The sequence below is a fragment of the Oncorhynchus keta genome, unplaced genomic scaffold (assembly GCF_023373465.1).
Source record: "Oncorhynchus keta strain PuntledgeMale-10-30-2019 unplaced genomic scaffold, Oket_V2 Un_scaffold_621_pilon_pilon, whole genome shotgun sequence".
Taxonomy (NCBI): Eukaryota; Metazoa; Chordata; class Actinopteri; order Salmoniformes; family Salmonidae; genus Oncorhynchus; species Oncorhynchus keta.
The window spans coordinates 309,273-335,174 of NW_026290975.1; the positions used below are offsets into that span (position 1 = coordinate 309,273).

The 25,902-nt window shown below is 46.3% G+C and overlaps 1 protein-coding gene and 2 long non-coding RNA genes across 7 annotated transcripts in view; 1 reads left to right on the plus strand and 2 right to left on the minus strand.

The window, feature by feature from the left end:
• Positions 1-25,902, minus strand: part of LOC118381832 (paralemmin-2-like) — a 170,838-nt gene that overhangs the window by 45,343 nt on the left and 99,593 nt on the right. The window contains exon 3 of the mRNA XM_052517217.1: positions 9,048-9,128. Coding sequence (XP_052373177.1) covers positions 9,048-9,128 — 81 coding nt within the window. The remainder of the gene's footprint in view (positions 1-9,047; positions 9,129-25,902) is intronic.
• Positions 1,726-3,119, plus strand: LOC127929256 (uncharacterized). Its single transcript, XR_008134185.1, has 4 exons — positions 1,726-2,003; positions 2,064-2,483; positions 2,544-2,903; positions 2,964-3,119. It is a non-coding gene; the product is annotated as an uncharacterized LOC127929256 (long non-coding RNA).
• LOC127929255 (uncharacterized) lies at positions 18,795-21,701 on the minus strand. 5 transcript variants are annotated; one of them, XR_008134184.1, is made up of 5 exons: positions 21,381-21,407; positions 21,026-21,089; positions 20,506-20,601; positions 19,957-20,020; positions 18,795-19,628 (listed from the first exon to the last, which is right to left on the minus strand). It is a non-coding gene; the product is annotated as an uncharacterized LOC127929255 (long non-coding RNA). The 5 variants fall into 5 exon arrangements; XR_008134183.1 differs by lacking the exon at positions 21,381-21,407 and adding an exon at positions 21,219-21,245; XR_008134182.1 differs by lacking the exons at positions 18,795-19,628; positions 20,506-20,601 and adding an exon at positions 19,670-19,760 and having other exon boundaries at positions 19,793-20,020; positions 21,058-21,121; positions 21,381-21,409.

Consider the following 25,902-nt stretch of genomic DNA (forward strand, 5'->3'; position numbering starts at 1 on the left):
ATATTTGAAGTATACTTGATTTCAGAAAATGTGTATACTTAGACTACTATTTAAAAGTAACACACAGAGACATATAGAGACACAGAGACAGAGACACACAGAGAGATAAAGAGAGACACAGAGAGACACAGAGAGACTGAGACACAGAGAGACAGAGACAGAGACACAGAGACAGAGACACAGAGAGACAGAGAGACAGAGACACAGAGAGACAGAGACACACAGAGAGACAGAGACACAGAGAGACAGAGACACAGAGACAGAGACACAGAGACAGAGACACACAGAGACAGAGACAGAGACACAGAGAGACAGAGACACAGAGACAGAAACACACAGAGACAGAGACAAGGAGACAGAGACACACAGAGAGACAGAGACACAGAGAGACAGAGACACAGAGACAGAGACACAGAGACAGAGACACACAGAGACAGAGACAGAGACACAGAGAGACAGAGACACAGAGACAGAAACACACAGAGACAGAGACAAGGAGACAGAGACACACAGAGACAGAGACACACAGAGACAGAGACACAGAGACAGAGACACACAGAGACAGAGACACAGAGAGACAGAGACACAGAGACAGAGACACAGAGACAGAGACACACAGAGACAGAGAGACAGAGACGCAGAGAGACAGAGGCACACAGAGAGACAGAGACACAGAGAGACAGAGACAGAGACACACAGAGACAGAGAGATAGAGACACACAGAGACAGAGACACACAGAGACAGAGACACAGAGAGACAGAGACACACAGAGACAGAGAGACACAGAGACAGAGACACACAGAGACAGAGAGACAGAGACGCAGAGAGACAGAGGCACACAGAGAGACAGAGACACAGAGAGACAGAGACAGAGACACACAGAGACACAGAGACAGAGACACACAGAAACAGAGACACACAGAGACACAGAGACAGAGACACACAGAAACAGAGACACACAGAGACAGAGACACAGACCTCATTGAACAATTAGCAGATAGATTGTGTACTATACAGTAGACCGGCTAACTGCAAACAGATTTATGTTTATGGCATTTGAACAGAAAAAAGATCTCCCACTGAAAATGAGCAGCCAGAATCCAGATTAGTTTGTTATTTCACTGTAAACAAACCATTTATTATTTATTATTTATTTATGTACTGTACATTTCTCTCTCAGGCTGATACAGAGAGACTCATCCAGGCTTGACTACTGTAATACTCTCGTCTCTGGTCAACCCTAGAAAAGACATTGATCAACTGCAAAACATACAGAATGCTGCAGCACGGGTACTGACCAAGACCAGACGGAGAACACACATTACACTGGCTTTAAGGTCTCTGCATTTTAGGATTCTTCTATTGGTTGTTAAATCAATCAATGATTGTCCAGCCCAGTACATGTTTAAAAAAAAATATATATATATATATATTTCACCTTTATTTAAGCAGGTTGTCTAGTTGAGAACAAGTTCTCATTTACAACCGCGACCTGGCCAAGATAAAGCAAACATGCCATTAAGTTATGTACCCAGTAGGTCCCTCAGGTTCTCTGCCAACTGGCCCTTTTAACTGTCCCAAAGCCACAGGTCCCAAATGGCCAAATGGCTATTTACTGCGTTACTTTGACCAGGACACATTGGTAACAAGCAAATCAAATGAAGATTTAGTTATAAAACACATTTCATACATGGAATGCAATACGATGTGCTTTACAGGAGAACAATAGTTAAAACAATGACATATTTACTACACAACAAAACATAAGAGGATTAAAAGCTAAAGAATAACAGTAAAAACTGAGCGACTAAGAAGCTAAAAAATATGCATTTTATGTCTCTTTAGCTTCTTCGGGGTAGGGGGCAGTATTCGAACGTTTGGATGAATGAGGTGAAACTGCCTGTTACTCAGGCCCAGAAGCTAGGATATGCATATGCATGAGGTGCCCAATGTAAACTGCCTGTTACTCAGGCCCAGAAGCTAGGATATGCATATGCATGAGGTGCCTAATGTAAACTGCCTGTTACTCAGGCCCAGAAGCTAGGATATGCATATGCATGAGGTGCCCAATGTAAACTGCCTGTTACTCAGGCCCAGAAGCTAGGATATGCATATGCATGAGGTGCCCAATGTAAACTGCCTGTTACTCAGGCCCAGAAGCTAGGATATGCATATGCATGAGGTGCCCAATGTAAACTGCCTGTTACTCAGGCCCAGAAGCTAGGATATGCATATGCATGAGGTGCCCAATGTAAACTGCCTGTTACTCAGGCCCAGAAGCTAGGATATGCATATGCATGAGGTGCCCAATGTAAACTGCCTGTTACTCAGGCCCAGAAGCTAGGATATGCATATGCATGAGGTGCCCAATGTAAACTGCCTGTTACTCAGGCCCAGAAGCTAGGATATGCATATGCATGAGGTGCCCAATGTAAACTGCCTGTTACTCAGGCCCAGAAGCTAGGATATGCATATGCATGAGGTGTCCAATGTAAACTGCTTGTTACTCAGGCCCAGAAGCTAGGATATGCATATGCATGAGGTGCCCAATGTAAACTGCCTGTTACTCAGGCCCAGAAGCTAGGATATGCATATGCATGAGGTGCCCAATGTAAACTGCCTGTTACTCAGGCCCAGAAGCTAGGATATGCATATGCATGAGGTGCCCAATGTAAACTGCCTGTTACTCAGGCCCAGAAGCTAGGATATGCATATGCATGAGGTGCCCAATGTAAACTGCCTGTTACTCAGGCCCAGAAGCTAGGATATGCATATGCATGAGGTGCCCAATGTAAACTGCCTGTTACTCAGGCCCAGAAGCTAGGATATGCATATGCATGAGGTGCCCAATGTAAACTGCCTGTTACTCAGGCCCAGAAGCTAGGATATGCATATGCATGAGGTGTCCAATGTAAACTGCTTGTTACTCAGGCCCAGAAGCTAGGATATGCATATGCATGAGGTGCCCAATGTAAACTGCCTGTTACTCAGGCCCAGAAGCTAGGATATGCATATGCATGAGGTGCCCAATGTAAACTGCCTGTTACTCAGGCCCAGAAGCTAGGATATGCATATGCATGAGGTGCCCAATGTAAACTGCCTGTTACTCAGGCCCAGAAGCTAGGATATGCATATGCATGGTAGTATTGGATATAAAACACTCTAAAGTTTCCAAAACTGTTAAAATATTGTCTGTGAGTATAACAGAACTGATATGGCAGGTGCAAATCTAAGAACAATCCATCCAGGAAGTGGGATTTATTTTAATGTAGGTGGTTTTCAATTGAAAGCCTATCGTACCATATAAGGGTTAGGACCCAGATTGCAGTTCCTATGGCTTCCACTAGAGGTCAACAGTCTTTAGACATTGTTTCAGGCTTGTTTTTTGAAAAATGAAGAAGAATGAGACCATTTTGTCAGTGGACTGTAGAATGAAGCAGAGCTGGTCTGCGCGTGTGACCGAGGGCGCGCCCTTCGTTGTTTTTCTTTTCTATTGAATACGGAAATAATATTGTCGGGTTGAAATATTATCCATTATTTATATAATTGACAACCTGAGGATTAATTATAAACATCGTTTGACATGTTTCCCACGAACTTTACCGGCACTATTAGGAGGTATTCATCTGCATGTTTTGACCGCCTTTTGAGCCAGTGGGTTACTGAACAAAATGCTCCAACAAAACAGAGTTTTTGGGATTTAAAGAGGGACTTTATCGAACAAAACATCAATTTATTGTGTAGCTGGGACTCTTGTGACTGCAACCAGATGAAGATCTTCAAAGGTAAGTGATTAATTTTATCGCTATTTCTGTCTTTCGTGACTCCTCTACTAGGTTGGAAAAAGTTTGTATGCTTTTGTAAGCGGAGCACTGTCCTCAGTTAATGGCATGGTCTGCTTTCACCGTAAAGCCTTTTTGACATCTGACAAAGCGTCTGGATTAACAAGAAGTTAATCTTTAAGCCGATGGATAACCCTTGTACTTTCATGAATGTTTATTATGACTATTTCTGTATTTAGAATTTGGCGCTCTGCAATTTCACCGGCTGTTGGCCAGGATGCTACCGTCCCTCAAAGAGGTGTTAATAAAATGCCCAAAGTTTGGTGTTTTAACCTTTTTTAAAGGTGTGCTTTAACATCTCTTTAAAAACAGTTTTGGCCCCCCTCAGGTTCTCTGGCCCCCTCAGGTTCTCTGCCCCCCCCCCTCAGGTTCTCTGGCCCCCTCAGGTTCTCTGGCCCCCTCAGGTTCTCTGGCCCCCTCAGGTTCTCTGCCCCCCTCAGGTTCTCTGGCCCCCTCAGGTTCTCTGGCCCCCTCAGGTTATCTGGCCCCCTCAGGTTCTCTGGCCCCCTCAGGTTCTCTGGCCCCCTCAGGTTCTCTGGCCCCCTCAGGTTCTCTGCCCCCCTCAGGTTATCTGGCCCCCTCAGGGGCTCTGGCCCCCTCAGGTTCTCTGCCCCCCTCAGGTTATCTGGCCCCCTCAGGTTCTCTGGCCCCCTCAGGTTCTCTGGCCCCCTCAGGTTCTCTGCCCCCCTCAGGTTCTCTGCCCCCCTCAGGTTCTCTGCCCCCCTCAGGTTCTCTGCCCCCTCAGGTTCTCTGGCCCCTCAGGTTCTCTGCCCCCTCAGGTTCTCTGCCCCCCTCAGGTTCTCTGGCCCCCTCAGGTTCTCTGGCCCCCTCAGGTTCTCTGGCCCCCTCAGGTTCTCTGCCCCCCCAGGTTCTCTGCCCCCCCAGGTTCTCTGCCCCCTCAGGTTCTCTGCCCCCTCAGGTTCTCTGCCCCCTCAGGTTCTCTGCCCCCCAGGTTCTCTGCCCCCTCAGGTTATCTGTCCCCCTCAGGTTCTCTGCCCCCCAGGTTCTCTGGCCCCCTCAGGTTCTCTGCCCCCCCCAGGTTCTCTGCCCCCCCAGGTTCTCTGGCAGGCTGTTCCAGAGGCAGGGGGCATAATAACTAAAGGCTTTCTCTCCATTCCTCTTGGTCCTGTTATCAGATGCACCAGTGGGTGGTTGCTGTTCAGAGAGGGTAAATTACCCTGTTGTTTAAGTGCCCAACATTTAATGCCAATTACCTCTCACAAAAAAATGTGTCCGTGCCCAAAGAGAGTTTAGAATGAGTCTTTGTTCCATCTGTTCTCCAGAGTAAAGGATTGTTAGCTGTTGAGGAAGTGGCGCTTTACTGAATACTCTCTCAGAGATGTAGTCGGTGTGATAAATCCCCGACTCGAGGGACTATTATATAGACAACATCAGCTCTGTGGGAGAGACAGAGTAAACAGAGAGAGAGTTTTACACAAAGACAAGTTAGTTCTCTGGAGAGAAATCTCTCTCGCGCTCTCTCTCTCTCTCTCTCTCTCTCTCTCTCGCGCTCTCTCTCTCTCGCTCTCTCTCTGTCTCTCTGTCTCTCTGTCTCTCTCTCTCTCTCTCTCTCTCTCTCTCTCTCTCTCTCTCTCTGTCTCTCTCTCTGTCTCTCTCTCTCTCTCTCTCTCTCTCTCTCTCTCTCTCTCTCTCTCTCTCTCTCTCTCTCTCTCTCTCTCTGTCTCTCTCTCTGTCTCTGTCTCTTTCTCTCTCTCTCTCTCTCTCTCTCTCTGTCTCTCTCTCTCTCTGCTCTCTCTCTCTCTCTCTCTCTCTCTCTCTGTCTCTCTCTCTCTCTCTCTCTCTCTCTCTCTCTCTCTCTCTCTCTCTCTCTCTCTCTCTCTCTCTCTCTCTCTCTCTCTCTCTCTCTCTCTTTATTGGAATGGAACATGTTACCATACATTGACACATCAAATCAACGATGACACATAGATAATAATAGGAAATATACTAATACTCAACGAGTAGTAACAATAGTCAGGACACTACAGTAAGAGATGAATGAGGACATGAATGAGATAGTGATAAAGACAACTAGTTATGGAATGAGGACATGAATGAGATAGTGATAAAGACAACTAGTTATGGAATGAGGACATTAATAAGATAGTGAGAAAGACAACTAGTTATGGAATGAGGACATGAATGAGATAGTGAGAAAGACAACTAGTTATGGAATGAGGACATGAATGAGATAGTGATAAAGACAACTAGTTATGGAATGAGGACATGAATGAGATAGTGATAAAGACAACTAGTTATGGAATGAGGACATGAATGAGATAGTGATGAAGACAACTAGTTATGGAATGAGGACATGAATGAGATAGTGAGAAAAACAACTAGTTATGTTATTATCCTGATTGATGGTTCTGTTTCTCACCTCTTAATGCCAAAGCAGAGTATTTAAATAAGAGACATGCAGAATAGTTTGTTGCCAATAAAACGTCACAATAAGGTGCAGAGCGTTCCATTTGCCAGCCGGGGGGGGGGGGCAAGAAGACCCCTAGCTCAGATAAACCCATTGACAACTAACTACGTGCCGTTTCCAGGTTTTTTTAAGACATGTTAACTATTTGTTTCTGATATCATCATCTCTAGAGGAGCCAGAAGTCAGAACTTACAAATATCATATTATTCCCATGCAAAACAAATCAGACATATAGTATATAGCAAGTAACTGTGTGATTTTCAGGATCGGTCAACATCCATTGATCGTGTAGGAGGGTGGCCTGACAATATGGTCCTTCTGTAGCTCAGTTGGTAGAGCATGGCGCTTGTAACGCCAGGGTAGTGGGTTAGTTCCCGGGACCAATACGTAGAATGTATGCACACATGACTGTAAGTCGCTTTGGATAAAAGCGTCTGCTAAATGGCATATATTAATATCTCAATATTGGCCACAATTAATTGAATATATGAGTGCTTATAAAATAAAAGTGAGCTATACCTGACAAGTAGTTTAGCTTAATTACTTTGCAAGTGATGCTACCAGGTAGAAACATTGTAGAGTAGGCTAAAAAAATAGCTTAGGTCTAGCTAGCGAAGTTAGCTAACGTCGGCCCCTTTTCAACATTGTGTTTTTAAGAACGTTTGATCTGACAGACGTGTTAGACTAGGGGCGTTCCTATGATGTCTTTCTCCAGGAAATTAGCACTTGTTATTTTGTGGGAAAATGTAAAAGGCTTTGAATATGAAGGTCAGGTGTCGTTTTCCTTAAAAACACACAAATGTCGATGTTAAAAGTGAATGTTATACGTTTTCAACACTTTTTTTCCAGAAGATGTGTTTTTGCCCCATCCCCAAGTGTTATTCATTCATTTCCACAATACATATAAGTCATAAAATAATAACATATTTAAAATATTTCTTCATTATTTTATAGTTCAATTCTCTCTCTAACTTTTTTTGAACATCTTGGCCATGTTCTGTTATAATCTCCACCCGGGACAGCCAGAAGAGGACTGGCCACCCCACATAGCCTGGTTCCTCTCTAGGTTTCTTCCTTGGTTCTGGCCTTTCTAGGGAGTTTTTCCTAGCCACCGTGCTTCTACACCTGCATTGCTTGCTGTTTGGGGTTTTAGGCTGGGTTTCTGTACAGCACTTTGAGATATCAGCTGATGTACGAAGGGCTTTATAAATACATTTGATTTGATTTTGATTTGATTTTTCCCCCATGATAATTGTATTTATTGTTTTCTATTGTATTTTCTGTGTTTCTCTGATATCACTTTCCACCCCGTTAGTTTGTTGTAATGATCCATTTAAGAAAACAACACCTTCCTACAACGACACCACACGACACAGGAAGTGACATCAGTTGTATCTGTGTGTTCCGTGTTCCGTGTTGTTAGTCTGTGTGTTTCACTCATACATTTACTCCAGATTTCCACCCTGTCAGGATTATGCACGTAACAGGTTAGAAAATGCCTGAGCTTGCGCTCTAAATTCCCCACGAGAGCAAAACTCTCTGAATTTAGGGAATGGAAAATCTGACAACTCACTGAATATAAGAATTCCCAGAGCGCACTCTGAGCACACTCTGGCTCTCCAAAGTGAATTTACGAACCCACCCAAAATAGCTTAGAATGCAGATAGCAAGCTGTGAATTTCTATTGGACTATATATATATTATGTGACTGTGCCGTGCAGTGGTTATCCCAGATGCTGAGAGAGAGAAAGTGAGAGAGAGTATGGAAAGAAGAGAGAAGACAGACCCAGGAAGTGAGATGTTTGTTTAAGAGTGGGCATGATGAGACTAGGAGAGAGGGATTAGTTCTCATAGGAAAGTACCGTGGCAACAGGCTCACTACAACCACTTGATTTATTTATTTTTCTCTCAATCCACTTCCTCCTTCTCCATTGACAGTAACAGTCACATTATGAACTAGTGAGGTTAGAGAGGATGATGTTCTGTAGACTAGATGATGTTCTGTAGACTAGATAATGTTCTGTAGACTAGATGATGTTCTGTAGACTAGATAATGTTCTGTAGACTAGATTATGTTATGGAAGACTAGATAATGTTCTGTAGACTAGATAATGTTCTGTAGACTAGATAATGTTCTGTAGACTAGATGATGTTCTGTAGACCAGATGATGTTCTGTAGACTAGATAATGTTCTGTAGACTAGATGAAGTTCTGTAGATTAGATAATGTTCTGTAGACTAGATGAAGTTCTGTAGACTAGATAATGTTCTGTGGACGAGATAATGTTCTGTAGACTAGATGATGTTCTGTAGACTAGATAATGTTCTGTAGACTAGATGAAGTTCTGTAGACTAGATAATGTTCTGTAGACTAGATGATGTTCTGTAGACTAGATAATGTTCTGTAGACTAGATAATGTTCTGTAGACTAGATAATGTTCTGTAGACTAGATAATGTTCTGTAGACTAGATAATGTTCTGTAGACTAGATGATGTTCTGTAGACTAGATACTGTTCTGTAGACTAGATAATGTTCTGTAGACTAGATAATGTTCCTCTGTGGTACTTAGATTGCATCTCACCCAGAAAGACTTAGTGACCAGGGCTGCTTTATTTAATGATGTCATTCACACACGCACACACACGCACACGCACACACACACACACACACACACACACACACACACACACACACACACACACACACACACACACACACACACACACACACACACACACACACACACACACACACTCCTATTGATGGATGTGTTTACCTTGAGATGTTGTAGTTGCAGCACCAGATCGTCCAGCTGTCTCCTCTTGTCTTCAATCTCTGACTGTCTTTTCCTTTTCTCCTGCAGAACAACACAACAACGGGAAGGTCAGATTACGGAAATGAGGGTATCACTGCAGTGTGCATTTATTCCAGGCTATAGGGACTCCGTGCACAGCGATAATTATGTGACCTAAATATCAGAGGGCTGCAGTGAGGCAGGCCTCATATTCTCCAACCTTGTGCATGGAGGATGGTAGGGACGAGGGGGTAGGCCATAATGGGGATGATGTTGTTAGTGTATGAGGGATGATGGATGAGGGGGTAGGGCATAAGGTGGATGATTTTGTTGAGAGATGAGGGGGTAGGCCATAAGGGGGATGATGTTGTTAGTGGATGAGGGATGAGGGGGTAGGCCATAAGTGGATGATGTTGTTGAGGGACCAGGGGGTAGGGCATAAGGGGATGATGTTGTTGGTGTATTAGGGATGAGGGATGAGGGGGTAGGCCATAAGGGGATGATGTTGTTGAGGGATGAGGGGGTAGGCCATAAGGGGATGATGTTGTTGGTGGATGAGGGATGAGGGGGTCGGCCATAAGGGGATGATGTTGTTGGTGGATGAGGGATGAGGAGGTAGGCCATAAGGGGATGATGTTTTTGAGGGAGGAAGGGGTAGGCCATAAGGGGATGATGTTGTTGAGGGATGAGGGGCTAGGCCATAAGGGGATGATGTTGTTGAGGGACCAGGGGGTAGGGCATAAGGGGATGATGTTGTTGGTGTATTAGGGATGAGGGATGAGGGGGTAGGCCATAAGGGGATGATGTTGTTGAGGGATGAGGGGCTAGGCCATAAGGGGATGATGTTGTTGGTGTATGAGGGATGAGGGATGAGGGGGTAGGCCATAAGGGGATGATGTTATTGGTGTATGAGGGATGAGGGGGTAGGGCATTAGGGGGATGATGTTGTTGAGGTATGAGGGGGTAGGGCATAAGGGGGATGATGGTGTTGGTGTGTGAGGGATGAAGGGGTAGGCCATAAGGGGATGATGTTGTTGAGGGATGAGGGATGAGGGGTTAGGCCATGAGGGGATGATGTTGTTGGTAGATGAGGGATATGAGGGGGTAGGCCATAAGGGGATGATGTTGTTGGTGGATGAGGGGGTAGGCCATAAGGGGATGATGTTGTTGATGGATGAGGGATGAGGGGGTAGGCCATAAGGGGATGATGTTGTTGAGGGATGAGGCGGGTGCCATAAGGGGATGATGTTGTTGGTGTATGAGGGATGAGGGGTTGGGGGTTAGGCCATGAGGGGATGATGTTGTTGGTGGATGAGGGATGAGGGGTAGGCCATAAGGGGATGATGTTGTTGAGGTATGAGGGATGAGGGATGAGGCGGTAGGCCATGAGGGGATGATGTTGTTGGTGTATAAGGGATGAGGGGGTAGGCCATAAGGGGATGATGTTGTTGGTGGATGAGGGATGAGGGGGTGGGCCATAAGGGGATGATGTTGTTGGTGTATGAGGGATGAGGGATGAGGGGGTAGGTCATAAGGGGATGGTGTTGTTGGTGCGTGAGGGATGAGGGGGTAGGCCATAAGGGGATGATGTTGTTGAGGTATGAGGCAGAGGAAGTGGGTTATGTTCTAATGGAACCCTGATATTACCCAGATCCATCACATATTACCTTGTCCAAAAACACTTCCTGTATTACATTTCTAACAGAGGGAAAGACCCACGGAGGCCCACGTCGCCACAGTACAGTACAGCAGGTCATCGATGCCACACTACGTCAGTTCAACTGGTTATGTCTGCACCAACTGAACAGTATAGGTCAGTATAGTATAGTATAGTATAGTATAGTATAGTATAGTATAGTATAGTATAGTATCGTATAGTGTAGTGTAGTGTAGTATAATGTAGTATAGTGGTATGAGCTTCCCTACATGTTGGAGATGACCAGACCTGGGGGTTGAGCTGCTCTACCCCCCCCATAGAAAATGTATCCCATAACGTTTTACCATTGAAATAGCTGTTCTATCATTCAGCCTACAGTAACAGCCAATGTGTGGTGTTCAAGATGGCGTAGCAGTCGGACGTATGTTTTGTCTTGTCCCGTCCTGTCTAGTGTAAATATAGTTTTTCTTATAGTTTTTCTTCGTTTTTTTCTGTATATATTTCGTACATATTTTAATCTCATTTTCAAACTAGAGCTGAATATACTCTCCTGCAACCCGCATCACCCAATGTGGTACGGATCCGCCTTTTCTATACTTTACTTTAGAATCGGAGCCACCATCAGAAGCTAGCCAGCTAACTAGCTACTAGCTCGTACTCAGTTAGCCATTGCTAGCGGTCTTCTAAGCTAACTAGAACACCAGCGCGACATCAACCCAGAGCATATCAGACTGCTCTTTCTCTACCACATCTCCGGATTCCTACCGCAAGCTCTGAACCTTTACACCGGATCATCGCAACTAGCTAGCTGCAATTCCGAGTGGCTACTCCTGGCCAACGTCTCTGGCCCAAAACAAGCTACAGTTAGCCTTGAGCTAAGCCCACCTCCCGACTAGCCGAAGAGGCCCAACGATACCTCTTTTGCCAATTGGCCTGGACCCTTTACTGCCGACACGGAGCGCCGCCGATCCATCACGACTGGTCCGCCGACATAATCGTCCGAGGTGGTTTCAACAGGCTTTTTCGTTGCGACATCGCCAAAGATCCATCTGCTGGCCAAGGCCCCGAGCTTTCTGAAACGCTGTGTCTCCAGCTCACCCAGCGCACTAGAGCTCCTGTAGCATAATCCTGGGCTACAATTACCCGGGCCCACGACCGGTCTGTCGATGTCACCGCAAGAAGAGGAATAAACAGACTCACCCCATCGCGACGTCCCCCAAAGGTTAGCTCTCTAGCCCTCGCTATCTCCCTACTTGCTATTCGGCCTGCTAACGGCTAGCTTGTCTAGCCCGGGCCTACGAACTGTTAGCTTGTTAGCACAGGCCTGCTAACCATCTGACTCACCTCATCCCAAACACTTCTGAACCCATTTACTTTCTATCTCTCTTTGATTTTTATTTGTTTATACCTTCCGGAAACCTGCCTCATCCACTGTGATACGGATTCGCTATCACTTTTAATTTTTATTTATCTTTATGACACACTCAAGAACCTCCAGACGCTAACCAGCTAACTAGCTACAAGCTATTTAGTCATTGTTAGTTTAAAAAAAAAAAAAAAAAAAAAAAAAAAAAAAACCTGGATAACACTCGCCAGCCCAGCTTCCCTGCCCATCCACCGCTGCCCCCTGGACACTGATCTCTTGGCTACATAGCTGACGCACGCTGGACTGTCCATTAATCACGGTACCCCATTCTGCTTGTTTGTTTATCTGTCGGCCTAGTCAACGCCATTTTACCTGCTGTTTGTTGTGCTAGCTGATTAGCCTCGCCTACTGTTTTTAGCTAGCTTTCCCAATTCAACACCTGTGATTACTGTATGCCTCGCTGTATGTCTCTCCCAAATGTCAATATGCCTTGTATACTGTTGTTCAGGTTAGTTATCATTGTTTTAGTTCACAATGGAGCCCCTAGATCCACTCTGCATACCCCTGTTACCTCCTTTGTCCCACCCCCACACATGCGGTGACCTCACCCATTACAACCAGCATGTCCAGAGATGCAACCTCTCTCATCATCACCCAGTGCCTGGGCTTACCTCCGCTGTACCCGCACCCCACCATACCCCTGTCTGCGCATTATGCCCTGAATATATTCTACCATGCCCAGAAACCTGCTCCTCTTATCCTCTGCCCCCAACGCTCTAGGCGACCAGTTTTGATAGCCTTTAGCCGCACCCTCATACTACTCCTTCTCTGTTCCGCGGGTGATGTGGAGGTAAACCCAGGCCCTGCATGCCCCCAGGTACCCTCATTTGTTGACTTCTGTGATCGAAAAAGTCTTGGTTTTATGCATGTCAACATCAGAAGCCTCCTCCCTAAGTTTGTTTTACTCACTGCTTTAGCACACTCTGCTAACCCTGATGTCCTTGCCGTGTCTGAATCCTGGCTCAGGAAGGCCACCAAAAATTCAGAGATTTCCATACCCAACTATAACATCTTCCGTCAAGATAGAACTGCCAAAGGGGGCGGAGTCGCAGTCTACTGCAGAGATAGCCTGCAAAGTAATGTCATACTTTCCAGGTCCATACCCAAACAGTTTGAACTACTAATTTTGAAAATTACTCTCTCCAGAAACAAGTCTATCACTGTTGCCGCCTGCTACCGACCCCGTCAGCTCCCAGCTGCGCCCTGGACACCATTTGTGAATTGATCGCCCCCATCTAGCTTCAGAGTTTGTTCTGTTAGGTGACCTAAACTGGGATATGCTTAACACCCCGGCAGTCCTACAATCTAAGCTAGATGCCCTCAATCTCACTCAAATCATCAAGGAACCCACCAGATACAACCCTAACTCTATAAACAAGGGCACCCTCATAGACGTCATCCTGACCAACTGGCCCTCCAAATATACCTCCGCTGTCTTCAACCAGGATCTCAGCGATCACTGCCTCATCGCCTGTATCCGCCACGGAGCCGCAGTCAAACGACCACCCTCATCACTGTCAAACGCTCCCTAAAACACTTCTGTGAGCAGGCCTTTCTAATCGACCTGGCCCGTGTATCCTGGAAGGACATTGACCTCATCCCGTCAGTTGAGGATGCCTGGTCATTCTTTAAAAGTAACTTCCTCACCATTTTAGATAAGCATGCTCCGTTCAAAAAATGCAGAACCAAGAACAGATACAGCCCTTGGTTCACTCCAGACCTGACTGCCCTCGACCAGCACAAAAACATCCTGTGGCGGACTGCAATAGCATCGAATAGCCCCGTGATATGCAACTGTTCAGGGAAGTCAGGAACCAATACACGCAGTCAGTCAGGAAAGCTAAGGCCAGCTTCTTCAGGCAGAAGTTTGCATCCTGTAGCTCCAACTCCAAAAAGTTCTGGGACACTGTGAAGTCCATGGAGAACAAGAGCACCTCCTCCCAGCTGCCCACTGCACTGAGGCTAGGAAACACGGTCTCCACCGATAAATCCATGATTATCGAAAACTTCAATAAGCACTTCTCAACGGCTGCCATGCCTTCCGCCTGGCTACTCCAACCTCGGCCAACAGCTCCGCCCCGTAGTTCCTCACCCAAGCCTCTCCAGGTTCTCCTTTACCCAAATCCAGATAGCAGATGTTCTGAAAGAGCTGCAAAACCTGGACCCGTACAAATCAGCTGGGCTTGACAATCTGGACCCGCTATTTCTGAAACTATCTGCCGCCATTGTCGCAACCCCTATTACCAGCCTGTTCAACCTCTCTTTCATATCGTCTGAGATCCCCAAGGATTGAAAGCTGCCGCAGTCATCCCCCTCTTCAAAGGGGGAGACACCCTGGACCCAAACTGCTATAGACCTATATCCATCCTGCCCTGCCTATCTAAGGTCTTCGAAAGCCAAGTCAACAAACAGGTCACTGACCATCTCGAATCCCACCGTACCTTCTCCGCTGTGCAATCTGGTTTCCGAGCCGGTCACGGGTGCACCTCAGCCACACTCAAGGTACTAAATGATATCATAACCGCCATCGATAAAAGACAGTACTGTGCAGCCGTCTTCATCGACCTCGCCAAGGCTTTCGACTCTGTCAATCACCAAATTCTTATCGGCAGACTCAACAGCCTCGGTTTTTCGGATGACTGCCTTGCCTGGTTCACCAATTACTTTGCAGACAGAGTTCAGTGTGTCAAATCAGAGGGCATGCTATCCGGTCCTCTGGCAGTCTCTATGGGGGTGCCACAGGGTTCAATTCTCGGGCCGACTCTTTTCTCTGTATATATCAATGATGTTGCTCTTGCTGCGGGCGATTCCCTGATCCACCTCTACGCAGACGACACCATTCTATATACTTTCGGCCCGTCATTGGACACTGTGCTATCCAACCTCCAAACGAGCTTCAATGCCATACAGCACTCCTTCCGTGGCCTCCAACTGCTCTTAAACGCGAGTAAAACCAAATGCATGCTTTTCAACCGATCGCTGCCTGCACCCGCATGCCCGACTAGCATCACCACCCTGGATGGTTCCAACCTTGAATACGTGGACATCTATAAGTACCTAGGTGTATGGCTAGACTGCAAACTCTCCTTCCAGACTCACATCAAACATCTCCAATCAAAAATCAAATCCAGAGTCGGCTTTCTATTCCGCAACAAAGCCTCCTTCACTCACGCTGCCAAGCTTACCCTAGTAAAACTGACTATCCTACCGATCCTCGACTTCGGCGATGTCATCTACAAAATGGCTTCCAACACTCTACTCAGCAAACTGGATGCAGTCTATCACAGTGCCATCCGTTTTGTCACTAAAGCACCTTATACCACCCACCACTGCGACTTGTATGCTCTAGTCGGCTGGCCCTCACTACATATTCGTCGCCAGACCCACTGGCTCCAGGTCATCTACAAGTCCATGCTAGGTAAAGCTCCGCCTTATCTCAGTTCACTGGACACGATGGCAACACCCATCCGTAGCACGCGCTCCAGCAGGTGTATCTCACTGATCATCCCTAAAGCCAACACCTCATTTGGCCGTCTTTCGTTCCAGTACTCTGCTGCCTGTGACTGGAACGAATTGCAAAAATCGCTGAAGTTGGAGACTTTTATCTCCTCTCCAACTTCAAACATCAGCTATCCGAGCAGCTAACCGATCGCTGCAGCTGTACATAGTCTATAGGTAAATAGCTCACCCTTTTTCACCTACCTCATTCCCATACTGTTTTTATACTGTTTTTATTTATTTACTTTTCTGCTCTTTTGCACACCAATATCTCTACCTGTACATGCCCATCTGATCATTTATCACTCCAGTGTTAATCTGCAAAATTGTATTATTCGCCTACCTCCTCATGCCTTTTGCACACATTGTATATAGACTGCCCATTTTTTTCTACTGTGTTATTGACTTGCTAATTGTTTACTCCATGTGTAACTCTGTGTTGTCTGTTCACACTGCTATGCTTTATCTTGGCCAGGTCGCAGTTGCAAATGAGAACTTGTTCTCAACTAGCCTACCTGGTTAAATAAAGGTGAAATAAAAAAAAAAAAATAAAACATTCCATGAGACTTTTGAAGAAAACATGCAGGGCTTCACATTAACCTGTTCATCCACTTGTCCTTCAGACAAGGAGGGGGCTGAAAATGTTGTGTTGTTTGATGTAAAGAAACCACTTTACAAAATTAAATGCATTATTCCTCCCATACCATTATTACAGAGAATCAGACAAATTATGCTCCCCTCTGCCTATTGGCTACTTAGCTTATTCAAGCCTGTCTCAAAATACAAAGCTCTTTACCTGACTCACTTTTCAAAGATGTCTAGAAATGTTCTGTGCTCTTGTAGGAAACAATCTCTCCCCTATTGCTGACTACAAATGATTTATAACTGGGCTAATAACTCACTAACTAGCAAAGGATATGAACAAAATGTACACACGTGGCTACACTCAGGTCTCGCTCAAAACAAGCACATCTAGTCACGGCCGCTCATGTTGTAAACACAGTCCAGTTCATCTAGTCACGACCACTCATGCTGTAAACACAGTCCAGTTCATCTAGTCACGACCGCTCATGCTGTAAACACAGTCCAGTTCATCTAGTCACGACCGCTCATGCTGTAAACACAGTCCAGTTCATCTAGTCACGACCGCTCATGCTGTAAACACAGTCCAGTTCATCTAGTCACGACCGCTCATGCTGTAAACAGTCCAGTTCATCTAGTCACGACCGCTCATGCTGTAAACACAGTCCAGTTCATCTAGTCACGACCACTCATGCTGTAAACACAGTCCAGTTCATCTAGTCACGACCGCTCATGCTGTAAACACAGTCCAGTTCATCTAGTCACGACCGCTCATGCTGTAAACACAGTCCAGTTCATCTAGTCACGACCGCTCATGCTGTAAACACAGTCCAGTTCATCTAGTCACGACCGCTCATGCTGTAAACAGTCCAGTTCATCTAGTCACGACCGCTCATGCTGTAAACACAGTCCAGTTCATCTAGTCACGACCGCTCATGCTGTAAACACAGTCCAGTTCAATGTGAATGGCAGATATCCATATATGGCAATGGTCTATTTGCATAGAGGCCTACTGCAGCTCTGATTGGTTATGGTGCACCAGTCTTCGTAGAGTACGGCTGAGGAGTGTGTGTTAATGCAAAATAATGAGACAATACTGAACATGAGACAATACTGAACATTAGACAAAACTGAACAATACTGAACATTAGACAGTACTGAACAGTAAACAATACTGAACATTAGACAATACTGAACATGAGACAATACTGAACATGAGACAATACTGAACATTAGACAAAACTGAACAATACTGAACAGTAAACAATACTGAACATGAGACAATACTGAACATTAGACAAAACTGAACAATACTGAACATTAGACAGTACTGAACAGTAAACAATACTGAACATTAGACAATACTGAACATGAGACAATACTGAACATGAGACAATACTGAACATTAGACAAAACTGAACAATACTGAACAGTAAACAATACTGAACATGAGACAATACTGAACATTAGACAAAACTGAACAATACTGAACATTAGACAATACTGAACAGTAAACAATACTGAACATTAGACAATACTGAACAATACTGAACATTAGACAAAACTGAACAATATTGAACATTAGACAAAACTGAACAATACTGAACATTAGACAATACTGAACAGTAAACAATACTGAACATTAGACAATACTGAACAATACTGAACATTAGACAAAACTGAACAATATTGAACATTAGACAAAACTGAACAATACTGAACATTAGACAGTACTGAACAGTAAACAATACTGAACATGAGACAATACTGAACATGAGACAATACTGAACATTAGACAATACTGAACAATACTGAACATGAGACAATACTGAACATGAGACAATACTGAACAATACTGAACATTAGACAAAACTGAACAATACTGAACATTAGACAATACTAAACAATACTGAACATTAGACAAAACTGAACAATACTGAACATTAGACAAAACTGAACAATACTGAACATTAGACAATACTGAACAGTAAACAATACTGAACATTAGACAATACTGAACAGTAAACAATACTGAACATGAGACAATACTGAACATGAGACAATACTGAACATTAGACAATACTGAACAATACTGAACATGAGACAATACTGAACATGAGACAATACTGAACATTAGACAATACTGAACAATACTGAACATGAGACAATACTGAACATTAGACAATACTGAACATGAGACACTACTGAACATTAGACAATACTGAACAATACTGAACATGAGACAACACTGAACAGTAGACAATACTGAACAATACTGAACATTAGACAATACTGAACATTAGACAATACTGAACAATACTGAACATTAGACAATACTGAACAGTAGACAATACTGAACAATACTGAACATTAGACAAAAACTGAACATTATACAATACTGAACAATACTGAACATTAGACAATACTGAACATTAGACAATACTGAGCATTAGACAACACTCTCTATTACAGTGGCCAACAGTGGAGATCTCTCTAGTATTATAGACTATACGGCAGATTAAATTTCAAAAGAGTAACATTGTTTAACTGAGGTTAGACAGGCAGACTTCCTGTATTTATAAACCATGACTCATTTGGGGCGTAACCCAAATGTGGTGTAAGTATACAGTGCTGGTGTGTATGTTGAACTACTGAGCATCCAAGCTGTCTATCATCTACTCCCGCTGACACACATCGACCCTCTTTTATATGTGACCGTTATTTAACCAGGCAAGTCAGTTAATTAAGAACACATTCTTATTTTCAATGACGGCCGAGGAACAGTGGGTTAACTGCCTCGTTCAGGGGGCAGATTGACATATTTTTTACCTTGTAAGCAGCTCGAGGATTCGATCTTGAAACCTTTCGGTTCCTGGCCCAATACTCCTGCCGCCTCTACACTCTAACCACTAGGCTACCTGCTGCCTCTACACTCTAACCACTTGGCTACCTGCCGCCTCTACACTCTAACCACTAGGCTACCTGCCACCTCTACACTCTAACACCTAGGCTACCTGTCGCCCCTACACTCTAACCACTAGGCTACCTGCTGCCTCTACACTCTAACCACTAGGCTACCCTGCCTCCTCTACACTCTAACCACTAGGCTACCTGCCGCCCCTACACTCTAACCACTAGGCTACCTGCCTCCTCTACACTCTAACCACTAGGCTACCCTGCCTCCTCTACACTCTAACCACTAGGCTACCTGTCGCCCCTACACTCTAACCACTAGGCTACCTGCTGCCTCTACACTCTAACCACTAGGCTACCTGCCGCCTCTACACTCTAACCACTAGGCTACCTGTCGCCCCTACACTCTAACCACTTGGCTACCTGCCGCCTCTACACTCTAACCACTAGGCTACCTGCCGCCTCTACACTCTAACCACTAGGCTACCTGTCGCCCCTACACTCTAACCACTTGGCTACCCTGCCACCTCTACACTCTAACCACTAGGCTACCCTGCCGCCTCTACACTCTAACCACTAGGCTACCCTGCCACCCCTCCACTCTAACCACTAGGCTACCCTGCCACCTCTACACTCTAACCACTAGGCTACCTGCCGCCTCTACACTCTAACCACTAGGCTACCCTGCCACCCCTCCACTCTAACCACTAGGCTACCCTGACACCTCTACACTCTAACCACTAGGCTACCCTGCCACCTCTACACTCTAACCACTAGGCTACCCTGCCGCCCCTACACTCTAACCACTAGGCTACCTGCCGCCTCTACACTCTAACCACTAGGCTACCTGTCGCCCCTACACTCTAACCACTAGGCTACCTGCTGCCTCTACACTCTAACCACTAGGCTACCTGCCACCTCTACACTCTAACCACTAGGCTACCCTGCCACCTCTACACTCTAACCACTAGGCTACCTGCCTCCTCTACACTCTAACCACTAGGCTACCTGTCGCCCCTACACTCTAACCACTAGGCTACCTGCTGCCTCTACACTCTAACCACTAGGCTACCTGCCACCTCTACACTCTAACCACTAGGCTACCCTGCCACCTCTACACTCTAACCACTAGGCTACCCTGCCTCCTCTACACTCTAACCACTAGGCTACCTGTCGCCCCTACACTCTAACCACTAGGCTACCTGCTGCCTCTACACTCTAACCACTAGGCTACCCTGCCTCCTCTACACTCTAACCACTAGGCTACCTGCCGCCCCTACACTCTAACCACTAGGCTACCTGCCTCCTCTACACTCTAACCACTAGGCTACCCTGCCTCCTCTACACTCTAACCACTAGGCTACCTGTCGCCCCTACACTCTAACCACTAGGCTACCTGCTGCCTCTACACTCTAACCACTAGGCTACCTGCCGCCTCTACACTCTAACCACTAGGCTACCTGTCGCCCCTACACTCTAACCACTTGGCTACCTGCCGCCTCTACACTCTAACCACTAGGCTACCTGCCGCCTCTACACTCTAACCACTAGGCTACCTGTCGCTCCTACACTCTAACCACTTGGCTACCCTGCCACCTCTACACTCTAACCACTAGGCTACCCTGCCGCCTCTACACTCTAACCACTAGGCTACCCTGCCACCCCTCCACTCTAACCACTAGGCTACCCTGCCACCTCTACACTCTAACCACTAGGCTACCTGCCGCCTCTACACTCTAACCACTAGGCTACCCTGCCACCCCTCCACTCTAACCACTAGGCTACCCTGACACCTCTACACTCTAACCACTAGGCTACCCTGCCACCTCTACACTCTAACCACTAGGCTACCCTGCCGCCCCTACACTCTAACCACTAGGCTACCTGCCGCCTCTACACTCTAACCACTAGGCTACCTGTCGCCCCTACACTCTAACCACTAGGCTACCTGCCGCCTCTACACTCTAACCACTAGGCTACCTGCCACCTCTACACTCTAACCACTAGGCTACCCTGCCACCTCTACACTCTAACCACTAGGCTACCTGCCTCCTCTACACTCTAACCACTAGGCTACCTGTCGCCCCTACACTCTAACCACTAGGCTACCTGCTGCCTCTACACTCTAACCACTAGGCTACCTGCCACCTCTACACTCTAACCACTAGGCTACCCTGCCACCTCTACACTCTAACCACTAGGCTACCCTGCCTCCTCTACACTCTAACCACTAGGCTACCTGTCGCCCCTACACTCTAACCACTAGGCTACCTGCTGCCTCTACACTCTAACCACTAGGCTACCTGCCTCCTCTACACTCTAACCACTAGACTACCCTGTCACCTCTACACTCTAACCACTTGGCTACCTGCCGCCTCTACACTCTAACCACTAGGCTACCTGCCACCTCTACACTCTAACCACTAGGCTACCTGCCACCTCCACACTCTAACCACTAGGCTACCTGCCGCCTCTACACTCTAACCACTAGGCTACCTGCCGCCCCTACACTCTAACCACTAGGCTACCTGCCGCCCCTACACTCTAACCACTAAGCTACCTGCCGCCTCTACACTCTAACCACTAGGCTCCCTGCCACCTCTACACTCTAACCACTAGGCTACCCTGCCTCCTCTACACTCTAACCACTAGGCTACCTGCCACCTCCACACTCTAACCACTAGGCTACCTGCCACCTCTACACTCTAACCACTAGGCTACCTGCCACCTCCACACTCTAACCACTAGGCTACCTGCCGCCTCTACACTCTAACCACTAGGCTACCCTGCCACCCCTCCACTCTAACCACTAGGCTACCCTGCCACCTCTACACTCTAACTACTAGGCTACCCTGCCACCTCTACAGGCTAACCACTAGGCGCCCTGCCTCCCCCTCTGATATCTAACCACTAGGCTCCCTGCCTCCCCCTCTGATAGCTAACCCAGGGCTCCCTGCCTCCCCCTCTGATAGCTAACCACTAGGCTACCTGCCACCTCTACACTCTAACCACTAGGCTACCTGCCGCCTCTACACTCTAACCACTAGGCTACCTGCCGCCTCTACACTCTAACCACTAGGCTACCCTGCCACCTTTACACTCTAACCACTAGGCTCCCTGCCTCCCCCTCTGATAGCTAACCCAGGGCTGATGGGGCCAGAACAGCAGGAAACAAATAGGGTTCTGGTCAAAAGTAGTGCGCTATATTGGTGCCCCTACTTGGGTTGTGCCGTGGCGAAGATCTTTGTGCGATATACTCGGCCTTGTCTCAGGATGGTAAGTTGGTGGTTGAAGATATCCCTCTTGCGGTGTGGGGGCTGTGCTTTGGCAAAGTGGCTGGGGTTATATCCTATTCCCCCCCCCCCCTCTCTCTCTCCCTCTCTCTCAGGTCTACCTGGCCTGATGACTCCTTGCTGTCCCCAGCCCCCCTGGCCGTGTTGCTGCTCCAGTTTCTGTTCTGTTCTGTTCTTCCATGCCTGCGGCTATGGAACCCTGCCTGACCTGTTTACCGGACGTGCTACCTGTCCCAGACCTGCTGTTTTCAACTCTCTTGAGACAGCAGGAGCGGTAGAGATACTCTTAATGATCGGCTATGAAAAGCCAACTGACATTTACTCCTGAAGTGCTGACTTGCTGCACCCTCTACAACTACTGTGAGCATTATTATGTGAAGAGGTTCCTCTCTACCCAGTACAGCCAGTAGAGGACTGGTTATAATCTCCACCCGGCACAGCCAGAAGAGGACTGGCCACCCCACATAGCCTGGTTCCTCTCTAGGTTTCTTCCTAGGTTCTGGCCTTTCTAGGGAGTTCTTCCTAGCCACAAAGCTTCAACACCTGCATTGCTTGCTGTTTGGGGTTTTAGGCTGGGTTTCTGTACAGCACTTTGACATATCAGCTGATGTAAGAAGGGCTTTATAAAATAAATTTGATTTGATATTTCAGACAGAGACAAAAAGTTGGTACATTCAGTCTATTGTCAGCGAAGGCTGTCTTTATTGTTGGACGTTCGGAGATAGTGGGAAGGAGGCTCTGTGTCATCAGGAATGTGGACATAGTTCCCACTGGGGGTGGACGGTCCTCTGGAAGGTCTTTTCTGTGACTGAGAATGTCTAAATATCCCACGGCTGGAGTCAGGGAGTTCCTGTGTAGTGACAACGACAGATCCTCCTGAGGACCATCCGGGCCCCCAGTGTAATGAGTTCATATCCTCTGACTCCATGGCTCAATTGTACATTATGAATAATAATGAATGAATAAACAGCTAAGCACTCTTCAGAATCATGTTTCTCTCTCTGCTTTAGACGACCTGAGATTTACGAGAGAGAGAGAGAGAGAGAGACAGAGAGACAGAGAGACAGAGAGAGAGACAGAGAGACAGAGAGAGAGAGAGACAGAGAGAGAGACAGAGAGACAGAGAGACAGAGAGACAGAGAGAGAGAGAGAGAGAGAGAGAGAGACAGAGAGAGAGAGAGAGAGAGAGAGAGAGAGAGAGAGAGACAGAGAGACAGAGAGAGATAGAGAGACAGACACAGAGAGAGAGGAACACAGAGGGAGAGCGAGAGAGTGTGGAGAGAGAGAGAGAGAGAGGAACACAGAGGGAGAGCGAGAGAGTGTGGAGAGAGAGAGAGAGAGAGAGAGAGAGAGAGAGAGAGAGATGTTGTTCATATGATACAGCGTATAGGGAGAATCTAACCCCTCCTTTCTCCCCCCTCCCAGTTTTTCCACTACTTCAGTCATGTCATCAATATCAGTCTGCTAACCACATCTCTCTGGCCTGGTCCAAACACAAAATCAGTCTGCTAACCACATCTCTCTGGCCTGGTCCAAACACAATATCAGTCTGCTAACCACATCTCGCTGGCCTGGTCCAAACACAATATCAGTCTGCTAACCACATCTCTCTGGCCTGGTCCAAACACAATATCAGTCTGCTAACCACATCTCTCTGGCCTGGTCCAAACACAATTTTTAACCACATCTCTCTGGCCCGGTCCAAACACAACATCAGTCTGCTAACCACATCTCTCAGGACAGATTAGACTGATCCCAATACAGACAGGACAGATTAGACTGATCCCAATACAGACAGGACAGGTTAACTGATCCCAAAACAGACAGGACAGGTTAACTGATCCCAATACAGACAGGACAGGTTAACTGATCCCAATACAGACAGGACAGGTTAACTGATCCCAATACAGACAGGACAGGTTAGACTGATCCCAATACAGACAGGACAGGTTAACTGATCCCAATACAGACAGGACAGGTTAACTGATCCCAATACAGACAGGACAGGTTAACTGATCCCACTACAGACAGGACAGGTTAACTGATCCCAATACAGACAGGACAGATTAACTGATCCCAATACAGACAGGACAGGTTAACTGATCCCAATACAGACAGGACAGATTAGACTGATCCCAATACAGACAGGACAGGTTAACTGATCCCAATACAGACAGGACAGGTTAACTGATCCCAATACAGACAGGACAGATTAGACTGATCCCAATATAGACAGGACAGATTAGACTGATCCCAATATAGACAGGACAGATTAGACTGATCCCAATACAGACAGGACAGATTAGACTGATCCCAATACAGACAGGACAGGTTGACTGATCCCAATACAGGCAGGACAGGTTAACTGATCCCAATACAGACAGGACAGATTAGACTGATCCCAATACAGACAGGACAGGTTGACTGATCCCAATACAGACAGGACAGATTAGACTGATCCCAATACAGACAGGGCAGGTTAACTGATTCCAATACAGACAGGACAGATTAGACTGATCCCAATACAGACAGGACAGGTTAACTGATCCCAATACAGACAGGACAGGTTAACTGATCCCAATTCAGACAGGACAGGTTAACTGATCCCAATACAGACAGGACAGATTAGACTGATCCCAATAAAGACAGGACATGTTAGACTGATCCCAATACAGACAGGACAGATTAACTGATCCCAATACAGACAGGACAGATGAGACTGATCCCAATACAGACAGGACAGGTTAACTGATCCCAATACAGACAGGACAGGTTAACTGATACCCAATACAGACAGGACAGATTAGACTGATCCCAATACAGACAGGACAGGTTAACTGATCCCAATACAGACAGGACAGGTTAACTGATCCCAATACAGACAGGACAGGTTAACTGATCCCAATACAGACAGGACAGATTAGACTGATCCCAATACAGACAGGACAGGTTAACTGATCCCAATACAGACAGGACAGGTTAACTGATCCCAATACAGATGGGACAGATTAACTGATCCCAATACAGACAGGACAGGTTAACTGATCCCAATACAGACAGGACAGGTTAACTAATCCCAATACAGACAGGACAGGTTAACTGATCCCAATACAGACAGGACAGGTTAACTGATCCCAATACAGACAGGACAGGTTAACTGATCCCAATACAGACAGGACAGGTTAACTGATCCCAATACAGACAGGACAGGTTAACTGATCCCAATACAGACAGGACAGGTTAACTGATCCCAATACAGACAGGACAGGTTAACTAATCCCAATACAGACAGGACAGGTTAACTGATCCCAATACAGACAGGACAGGTTAACTGATCCCAATACAGACAGGACAGGTTAACTGATCCCAATACAGACAGGACAGGTTAACTGATCCCAATACAGACAGGACAGGTTAACTGATCCCAATACAGACAGGACAGGTTAACTGATCCCAATACAGACAGGA